Consider the following 10,245-nt stretch of genomic DNA (forward strand, 5'->3'; position numbering starts at 1 on the left):
TCAGCTTGTGAAATATCAGGTTAGATAAGAGACTGAAGGCCCATTGGGACAGGTCAATGAAGAAAGGCTCAGGGCCCTACAGAATCAAAATTCCCATCTATAGATTTCCTAGAATACAAAAGGCTCCCATCCACCATAACCTGGTGGCAGGCCCTGAGGTCCGAGGAAGTGAAAGATCCAGACTTAGGAAAAGAGAGAGGGACATGGAAAGAGTTGGGGGAAGGAGAGAGTTGAGGTGGGGAAGGGACAAATAAAGGATAGGTATGGGGACAGAGACAGAGTTTGGGGCATGGACAACAGAGACAGGACGAAAGCTATGGGCAGTGATCATCGCTGCAAAGGCAGGGAAAGAGTTGGAACTGACAGACTTATCCGCAGGTAAGCAGGGAAAGAGAGACAAGGGCAGAGTTGGTGACAGAAGTAGTTGTAGTAGCTAGGGATCTGGGAAGAGTTGGCAGTTGGGGACAGGGAAAAGGACGCAGTAGTAAAAACCGTGATAGGACCGGCTGAGGTGAGGGCAGAAACCGAAGCAGGGAAAACTTAGAGAAGGGTCGGAGTCAAACGTAGGGGCAGGTGAAGACACTGACCAAGGGCCCAGTTAAGAACGGGCTGCGGGACAGACGTGGAGAGCAGGCCAGAGCGGGCCACATGGGTCGAAGATTGGGTCCCCGGGCTGAGCCGTGGGCCCGAGGGGCGCGGTACAGCGGAGGCAGGAGGCGGGCTCTGCTCTGGGTCCCCAGGACAGTGGCGGCGGCCCCGCCCCTCCCGTCCCGCCCCCACCCCTCCCTCCCTCTCCCTCTCCCCGGCGGTAATGAGGAGGGAGGAGACGGCGAAGGTTTTAAAAAGGATTTCTCCTTGGAGCCGGACAGGCAGTGACTAGGGTGGGGACCAGTCGGTAGGCCTGCCCCCCCCTCCCCCCGTGTGCCCCCGGCCCGTCCGCCTCCTACTTTGGCCGCCGCTCCCGGAGCTCGGAGTCTCGGCCCGGTAAGTGGAAGAGGGAGCGGTCGTCACTACTTTTTCCCGGGACTGACTTCTTGGCGGGAGGAGCGGGCCACAGGCCGGGTCGGGCCAGGCCAAGGAGGCCCGGTGGGGCAAAGGTGGGTATGGGGGCGGGTGGGGGGTGGCTGCCCCGGGAAGGGTGTGGGCCCCCTGGAGGGCGGCAGGCAGGGAAGGGAAGGGCGATATGTCCGGGGCGCCCGCGCCCGCTTTGGGCGCTCTCCCTAGCCCTCCCGCCTCCGCCCCTGGCACGATCCTCAGTCCCGGGCTGGCACCGAGACTGCGGGGGAGGAGGGCATGGGCGCGGGCGCCTGAAGCCAAGTCTCCCCCGTCTGCTTAGCGGGGCAGGCGGCGTGGTCCGCCCGTCCTGGGACCCTGGCCGGGTGCCTGGAGACAGAAGAGACCCCGGCGTGGTGCGCGCCCCTAGGAGAGCTTGGGGTTCTCCTGGGGGCCACCCGGGCGCCGGAAGCACCGGCCCCCTCCCCCATCCATGGCCCCAAACTCCTTTCAAGTTCTTTAAGGGCCGCCCCACCCAGCCGGGACTGGTTGTGAGAAGGGGCAGACGTTGCGCAAAAGCCTTGGGGCAGGAATCTGGGGGTGGGGGGATGTGCTCGTGAGGGTGTAGGGAGATTCCAGACTGGGTATGGCTCTGGGTTCCTCTGAGGACCCGGTGGGGAGGGGGAAATGGGTGGGGGGGGGTCAGTGCTGTCCTGAGCATTCCCTCTCTCCCCTATTTCTAGCTGGAGGTCTCCCAACAGGCCCGCCCCCCCCCCTCCCCAAGCTGGAGCTGAGTCTGTGCCGTACTTGTGTCTGTTTGTCTGTGTGACTAGGCCACCAGGGGTCAGGTAGGGGCTCAGGGAATGCGGCCTAAGGTTCGAGCTTGAGAGGGGCTTTAGCGGGAGGTGACTGTGAATCTTGGGCCAAATTTCCCCTCATGTAGCATGTACTTAAGACTCTGGATCACTTATAGCCTGAGTGGGTGTATTGGGTTTTCCTCGTGTGGGAGTGGTAAAAATCCATATCCAGCCAGGCCACAGCTTGGGTGTGGTCTACCAAAGACCACCAATGGACACCTCCCCCAGTCGACTTGACCCAAGTCCTCAACTCCTAGGGGCTCAGGATTGAGAGTACTCTGCATAGCCCCCCAAGGAGGGCTTGGGTTGAACCCAGACAGTTACATAGTTCCCTTCAATTCCACATGCCTGTGACGACTTGTAGGAGGAAAAATTTCCTTTCAGGGTCTTGTGTAGTGATAGGACACTGGATTTGGAGTTAGGGGACCTGGATTCGAATCCCTTTTCTGACAGTAGTCATCTGACCTTGAACTTAGACTAACTGAACTTCACTGAGCTTGTTCCTCCATCTGAAAACTGAGGATAAGCCTATCTGTGGGGCCTGACTGTGTCCCAGTGCCACACAGGAGCAGGGGGCAGCTTGTCTCCCCTCCATCCCCCAAGCTGGGGCGCTCTCTTGTCCCTGCTCCCCTCAGCCTGGTGTGTCTTCTTGCAGGCATTCCCAGTAGGGGCCAGGGATGACACACCTGTGCGGTCAGGAAACTCACTCCCCTCTTTTCTAGGGAAGGAAGTGACTCCTTCAAGGTCATGAAGGAAGGCCCTGTCCAGGAAGATGATTCCATAGTCTAGAGCCCCAACACCAGCTTAGTTAGCCCTGGAGTACAGATAATGGAAAAGGGAGAGAAAAGAGGGTTGAGGCCAAGATTTTCATCCCCATGGGGTCCACTTATTTTCACACAGGGAAAACTCTGATCCATGACCCTAAACTGATCTTCTAACCTTGGCCCCAGACTGGCCGAAAACCCATGCACATGACAAATCCATTCTTGTTTAAAATAGGGCCCTGGTGGGAGAGTCTGGATGGCTCATGGGTGGGGGTGCTGGAGGACATCGATGGGGACGGAAGGGATATGGCTATGTCTATGAGGATAAATAACTCAGCTTTGGGTCTTGAGGCAGGGGTGGGGGCCCCCAGGTTGTCTTAACTCCTTTCTCCACCCCCAGTTCCCAAGTCCCCAGACTCCCTCCCTCTCCCTGTTCTCCCAGAAGGAAAAGCAACTTTTCCTGTCTGGGCTCTGAGGCAGGGGGAGGGTGCTGGGGCACCTCTCCTTGATTTAAAGACACAGCTTTCTGGATCCCACACTGAGGATTCACATACTTAGGAGTATGTGGGCCTGGGATCCAGGCTCAGGCCTTCCTGCTTCCCCCCTCCACTGGCCCCCTTGAGGTTTGCTTTGCTCCCCAGCTGCCCTGCTCTTACCACACCCCCAACCCCCTGTTCAGAAGCTCCTGATTTACAGGGTCAGCCCTAGGGAAACTATGCCAGGCTCCTGACACAGAACACATACATGATGGGGCAAGTTCTGGGGGGAGGGGGGCCAATGTGGACATCATTTCCTTTGGTGCACGTTTCTCTGAACATCGACACTAAGATCATCAACCTTAAGGGGCAGCTCTGGACACCTTGGGGCCCACCCGATGCCTGTCACAACTGGAGACCAGATGTTCTGAGATGGATACAGCAGCAATGCCCGCCTCCCCCATCCCCCCAAGCCTGTGGGTTAATTGGCTTCTTTGGTACTGGGAGTGGAGGAGGGGAGGCCGTCTACCCTTCCATCTACCCTGGGGGTAATAGACTTTTTGTAGATCTCCAAGCACAGCTTTGAACAAAACCACACCCCAGAGCCTTTTCTAAATGTCTTCCATAAAACTGTAGGGATAGTGAACCCTCTCCCTTTATCCCACCCATACTGTGCCATGCACAAAAGGATGCTGGGTGGGAGAGGGGAGACATTCCTCAAAGCAATCCTAGACCCAGTATGCCCTGAGCCTTACTCTTCGCTAATGACTATACCCCTGCTGGTGAGGTCCCCATGTCCCACTGGGAACCACTTACCCCTAACCCCATCCTTCTGATATATGGTCTCCCTTTTCCCAGTTTGAATTTATCCTGACGTCCAGGCTTGACTTTGTCCTGAATTCACTTGTGTAATCGTGGGTGTGCCCCTGAACTTTCCTGGTCTTGGGGCTCTCCACCTGTGAAGTAGAAAGGATGTAATAAGCTGATGGATGGGAAAGGGCACTGAGTGCCTAGGCATGGGTCCTTTTGATGCTTTCCAGCCCAGGGTTTCCCCACGTTCCCTCTCTGGAAAAGCTAACGGAATCCCTAATCTTCCCACAGCTGAAGCTGGCGTTTTTGGGAACAGCATTCGGCATTCTAAGTAGTTGTCCACGCAGGGAAGGCCTGGTGTCCATGGGTGGAAGCAGAGCCTGAGCTCGGCCCTATGGCCTCTGGGAGCTGAGTTAGGGGCTATCACCTAAGAAGGTGCTGGGAGCTGATGCCACCTTGAGTGTGGTCATTTTAAGCATTTTTCCTGGGCAAAGATGGCATCAGATTCCTTAGGATGTCCAGATTTGGCACTGAGGCTTGGAGGACTCCCCCAGCACGCAAAATGGTGGTGGCATTTGGTCCTTTGGAAAACCTGCCTCCCTAAACAGAATTGGCCTTGTATTTCCGGGAGTTACAGAGATTTCTAGATGGGAGGAAAGCTGGGAGATGGGATCTTAGGGAGTCAGGGTTCTGAGGACTTTCACAGACCTGGTTTTAACTAGTGGCACAGGCCTAAGTAACAGTCCCACCCTGGCCTGGATCTTAGAACCAGGTTTAAGAAGTTGTAATTCATGGCTTAGGGAAAGGGGGAGTAGGGTGTAGCTCTGGCTACTTCTCTGGCCCAGGAAAATCCCCCTAAAGCTCCTGCCCTGAAATTTGATCTGAAAGACAGGGAATGGGACCTTTACATGATACTGAAGCAAGTAATATGCTGCATCCTGAGCTCTCCAGCTGTTTATCAGAGGTTGGAGTGACAAGGAGGAGGGTGGGTCAGACGGAGAAGTCCCTCTCACTGGGGAACCAAATTTAGGCCTGTCCTGGGCTTATCTTAGCATGTAGGGATGAGGGGTTAAGGGTGGAGTAGATGGACTGAGCTGTGGCTTTGCCTTGTTTTCCTATTTATACAGTGATTCAGACCCTATGATGACTTCTCCAACCCCCCCCTCCCCCAAAAAGATCCTATAGTAACTGTAGCCTGGCTACAAGGCAGCAGAGAGGCCCTCAGGTAAGCTGCTGCCCTCTGCCTCTGCCCTGTGGGGAGATCACCCATTCTGGCTCTCTACCCTCCAGCATGACAGTCTTCTCCAGTGTAACTGTCCAGGCCCCACCTTGGGGGAGGGGGGCACTGCTTGGACAGCTGTCCAGTGGGAGGGAGGTTGAGGGGAATGATTTCCAGTCAGAGGCCCCATTCTAAAGAGAAGGGGAATGGTCGGGGAAATAGCCCCAGGAGGCTTCCCCTTGTTAGATGTGCAGTGTGGGCCCCAGCTCCTGCCTTGTGGTGTCTCTGCTGAGGATCTAAGCCCATTAGTCTGAAGCGTTAGTGACAGGCTTGGCCCTGTGGCCCAAGCCCAGGCAGCCAGGCTGAGGCAGGGTGGAGCCTGGATGGTTTGGTATTTTCCAATCCAGCCCAGGGAGTGGGTGGAAAGTATGTGGGGACAGGGTTTGGAGGCAGTGTTGGAAGTTGCCCCTGATTCATCCTTGGGAGCCTGAGTAGGGGGAACTGTGAATGTGCCTGTGTACATATCTGTCTTGTGGTCACTCCTGCCTTCCCTCTTCATTTGAATTGTCCTCCCTTCTAGACAGTGCCTGCTGAGTCCTGCCCTGGGCCCCCACCTGCCTATTTGCTGGGCCTGGGGCCTAAATGGAGACAAGTGTCCTGTGCCTATCTCCCTGGACCAGGGTCAAGGTCACTGAGGTCTCGTGGAGCAGGGCTGTGAGGGTTAGGGAGCTTTGGAGGAGAAGTCCGTCTTGTCTTCTGGGACAGGGTGGGCCTTGGCCAGGTTCGTGGCTGTGTGCAGGGGAAACCCCACAGGAAACGGGTCGGGCCAAATGGCCGCCCTTCCCGTTCTGTTCTGTTCCCCAGGACACCAATGTGCTGCCTCACTTCCGGAGGCAGCTTGGGGCAGGGCGGGTGCTGGGAGGCAGGGGGCAGGAAGCTGGGGGGTCTTTGTTTCCAGCCCATTCCTGGTTGGACTAAACTTTGCCCATCTCTTTCAGTACCGGTCTGGGGAAAAGAAGTGTCCTGGGTTGTTGGTGTCTTAAGGGGAAGGGCAGAGGCTATTGGCTCCCTTTCCCCAAACCCTAATCCTTCTTGGGAATGGTATCTTTCCCCCACCCATGGATCTGTTGCTCCTTGCTCCCTGGGGCTGTTCCCTAAGGGTACCCTACTGGCTTTAAGCATGGCTAACTAAACCCCTAGGTGAGGAGAGGGCCTGGTTGGAGATGTTAGGGAAGGAGGACATTTGAAAAGGATCAGGCTCTACCAGGGAGAGGGTTAAGGCCCAGCCGTGGGGCCATGACAGAAGCTGGGGGGGGGGGGACTGGTGGTTTCCTCCTCCTCTCTGGGCTTCTAGGAAACGGCGCCAGCTGGTGTGAGATCACTTCCTCACCCTGCCTGTCTGCCTGCCGCCTGATTTCTCTTCCTCTCTCCCTAGCCCTGTTTGGCCTGCCCAGCTGGAGAGGGAGAATATGCCTTCCCTCTGCTGAGGATCTCTCCCCACTGGGGTCGGGGGCCAGGACCCCAGGGGAGAGTGGAAGGGAAAGTGGGTATCCTGGACCTTGGGAACCCTAGGTCCTTCTAGTCTCCCAAGGCATGCCCCCTCCCCTGCCCAACCTTCACCAGAGGTCAGTGATTTTCTATTCTTTCCACTAGCTGCTTCTGCACATCTGATTTTCTTTTTCTGCAGAGGGGGAGCTTTATCCAGATGTGTACCTCTGGAAGAATTCCTTGGCCCTGCTTTGGACCTTGGATGACTGGAGCTAGAGGGACTTTCCACCCCTAGCCGTCTGAGCTCCTGCCTGGGGAAAGGACTCCATCCCAGATTAGGGGCTGGCAGAGAGCATTCCCCCTGGGCCCAAGAGGAAAAGCTCACAGGATCACAAAGCTATAACCAGAAGGGACCATCGAAGGCCTTGAATCTAATCCTCTACTTTTACAGATGAGAACACGGGAGCCCAGAGAGGCTGAGGAGAGCAGGAGGAAGGCCGACCCTGCCCTGCATTATGGGGATCTCAATCAGGGGCTGATCCTTTGTTCCTTCTTTTTCATTGCCTTTGTTCTCTCCTCCCTAGGTGTGAGCTTCCTCCACAGTCCTGGACCCAGCACCCCTGAGCCTTGGCCGGCTGGGGTTCCTGGGGATGGGATTTGATTACTGCCACAAATCACATTGCCAGGGATTTCCAACTGACCACTGGCCCTGCTGCTGGAGCTGCCAGGTCCACTACTCGTGTGTGCGTGTGGGTGCATATTGGTGGGGCGATGGAGCCCAAAGGAGTGGGCCCCCCAGCCCAGCCTGGCCTGAGGAGCAGGACTTAGCTGCCTTGTGAACAGAGTCAGCATCATATTGTGTTCACAGTGGCTAAGTTCCGCCCCCCTTGCCCCACTACCCTTGGCCACCTTGCTCTTCCTCCAGTCTGCCTGCTTCTAGGTCTCACTGGGCTCTGCCTCCTGTGCCTACTGAGCTGAAACACAGTTGCTTTGCATAAACTGGCTCAGTTCAGCAGGAACAGGAGTCTGGCCCTCTCCTGGAGACACCTGCCCTATGACCCCGAGGGCCCCCAGGCCCGGTGGTGGGATGGAGGTGCCTGCCACCTCCAGCTACTGCAACAGTGCTGATGTTGGAGCTTTGTATCTTTTGTGTCCAAAGGGATCTGAGGTCTGCACTGGCAGCTTCATGGCTTTGCAGTGAGAACCGAGGGACCAGAAGAAGACATCTTGGCTGGAGGAGCTAAAGGGATGAAGAGGCCCACTGAACCTAATGTACATTCTATGCATAATTTCAGCAAGCTCCAGTGCTATCTTCCTAATTCCTACTCTCTCCAACTCCCCCAATTTAGACGAGAGACACTTATCCTGGCCTTTCCCCTAAGCCACAAGGAACGGCACAGGGCCACTCCCTGCCTTGGTCTCTCTCTTTTCATCCCAAACCCTATGAGTAGTACCCATCCACCTTACACTGCTCCACCTGGCAAGTTACCCTAACCCAAAAGGCCCTCCGTGGGGTCCTCCCAGAGCAGAAGCCCTGCATGAGGCTGAAGCTCAGGGGCCCATTACTTCCCCCCCCCCTTTAAAGTAAGCCCTTGCTTATGAGGCCCAGGGCTTCTCTCCTAAGGCATCCCTCTAGGGAAAAAAGGGAAAGGGGGAAGAACTTTTTCTCGGTATAGGCTGTGCTCCTGGGGGTAAAGGAACAATGGTTACAAAAGCTTCTCTCTTCAACCAAATATTCCCAAACTCTGAGAGTTGAGAGATGCAGCCACAGGGGCAGCTAGATGGCGCAGTGGATAGAGCACTGGCCTTGGAGTCAGGAGTACCTGAGTTCAAATCCGGCCTCAGACACTTAACACTTACTGGCTGTGTGACCCTGGGCAAGTCACTTAACCCCAGTTGCCTCACCAAAAAAAAAAAAAAAAAAAAGAGATGCAGCCCCTCGGAGGTTCGGATTGGTTCCTACAAGCCCACTGCTCCTGCACCTGAGGACATATTTCTGACTCTTCCCCTTCCTCCATCCTGGAAGTGCCCAAGATCGTAGTGTCCGCGTGTGTATATGGGACAAAGGCAGGAGCCTGGGCCGTCCTTCTGCAAGTGACTCCTGTTCTAAGAGAGGGGCTCCTCTACCTTTATATAAAATGCAATTGAGATCCTAATGACTGAACCAGGGAGTCTGGGATTCCGGCTGAGTCTCAGTGACCCTTTGTTTCCATCCGAGGATTGGGGCGGGGCTGAAAATCTAGGTAGGAAATCGATGAATGAACTTGCAGTTTCTTTAGGGCGGGAAAGGTGAACGATGTATCGTTGCTCTAAACGCAAGGTCCAATTAAAGTTTCCTCAAGCTCAGGCCAGACATCTCCGGAAGGCTTTGGTTCTGTGCCTCCTCTGACTCTTGGTTCCTTCTTACTGAGCTGGGTCTCCAGGACCCGGGGCTCATTCTCCCCTAATACGCGCTCAGGGACACTGGGGAGGAGTGGGGGTGGGGGCGGGAGTTGAGAGACTGAAGGCACCAGAGGACGAGGGGTCTGGGGCGCTGCGAGGGACGAAGGGGCGGGAAGGGGTAAGAGATTAAAGAATTGGGGGATGAGAGAGGAGGGGACAGGGAGTTGGAAGAGATAGGGGGACCTAGTACCCGCAGGGACAAAAGGCGAGGCTGAGGAAGATGGAAGAGGGTGCAGAGGAGTTTACTGTTGGGGGGATGTGGGTGCAGGCGACTGAGGAGATGGGGGGGGCGGGTCGTGGAGATTCTGGAGGACAGGTGATAGAGGGGATGGGGGGGAGCAGACGCTCCTCGGCCCCGCCCTCGCACTAGGGGAACGCACCGACGCCAGGGCGAGCCCTACCTGCAAGCCGGGGACTCCCACAGCGGCCTCCGCTCTCGGTCCTGACGGACGGCTCGGCGAACCAATGGCAGTACTGCCCGCACTGTGCCCCGCCCCGCCCGCGGATGCGGCGGCTTCAGCGCGCCCCCTGGCGGCTCCGCATGATAGGCGCACCGACAAGGCGCCACCTGGCGGACACGCGCCCTCATACGTGTCCCTCTCATGTTACTCCGTAACACAGCACCCACTTCTAGCTGCGTACCCTTAACACCCACAGCCACACAGCGCCCCCTGATGACCACATGCCCTTGGGAACAGTTGACTGCTCACTAAAGGTTGGGGAGGGGGTGTCATAAGCATTAACTTTCTGGAAGCTCCCCCCAACATACAGGACCCCCTCCTTGGGAGAGAGATGCTGTGAAACCATTCCTTGGTAGGATGGAAGGTGCAGAGTCCAGCCCTGGGCGGAGGCACAAGGGGCCGTGGCCCCTCACGGTCGCCATCTTGCTCATGCCTGGCACCAATTGGGATGGAGCAGATCATCCTACCACCTTCTGCCCAGGCCAGACCCCATCCAGGGTATTGAGCTCAGTTTGGGGCCCCGTTTTAGGAAGAGTATTGATAATCCGGATCAGTGTACGGAAACGCCTTGGGATCCTGCCACTTGAGGGAACTGCCTATGTTTAGCTCTGGAAGAGAGATTCCGTTTGGTCAGCTTGGCCCTCCAGAGAATAACTGGGAATGAGGAGAAAGTTGCAGCGAAGCTGTTGTTCATTCTCCAGGAGGACCGTGACGTTGGGGGTGATGCCGTGACTT

The 10,245-nt window shown here is 56.4% G+C and overlaps 1 protein-coding gene across 1 annotated transcript; it reads right to left on the reverse strand.

The window, feature by feature from the left end:
- Positions 1-943: 943 nt before the first annotated feature.
- LOC122745524 (basic proline-rich protein-like) lies at positions 944-2,901 on the reverse strand. Its single transcript, XM_043990862.1, has 2 exons — positions 2,790-2,901; positions 944-1,587 (listed from the first exon to the last, which is right to left on the reverse strand). Exons 1-2 carry the CDS (start codon positions 2,899-2,901, stop codon positions 944-946), a joined length of 756 nt encoding a protein of 251 aa, XP_043846797.1.
- Between the last annotated feature and the right edge of the window lie 7,344 nt (positions 2,902-10,245).

The sequence above is a fragment of the Dromiciops gliroides genome, chromosome 1 (genome assembly GCF_019393635.1).
Source record: "Dromiciops gliroides isolate mDroGli1 chromosome 1, mDroGli1.pri, whole genome shotgun sequence".
In the NCBI taxonomy this organism is placed as follows: Eukaryota; Metazoa; Chordata; class Mammalia; order Microbiotheria; family Microbiotheriidae; genus Dromiciops; species Dromiciops gliroides.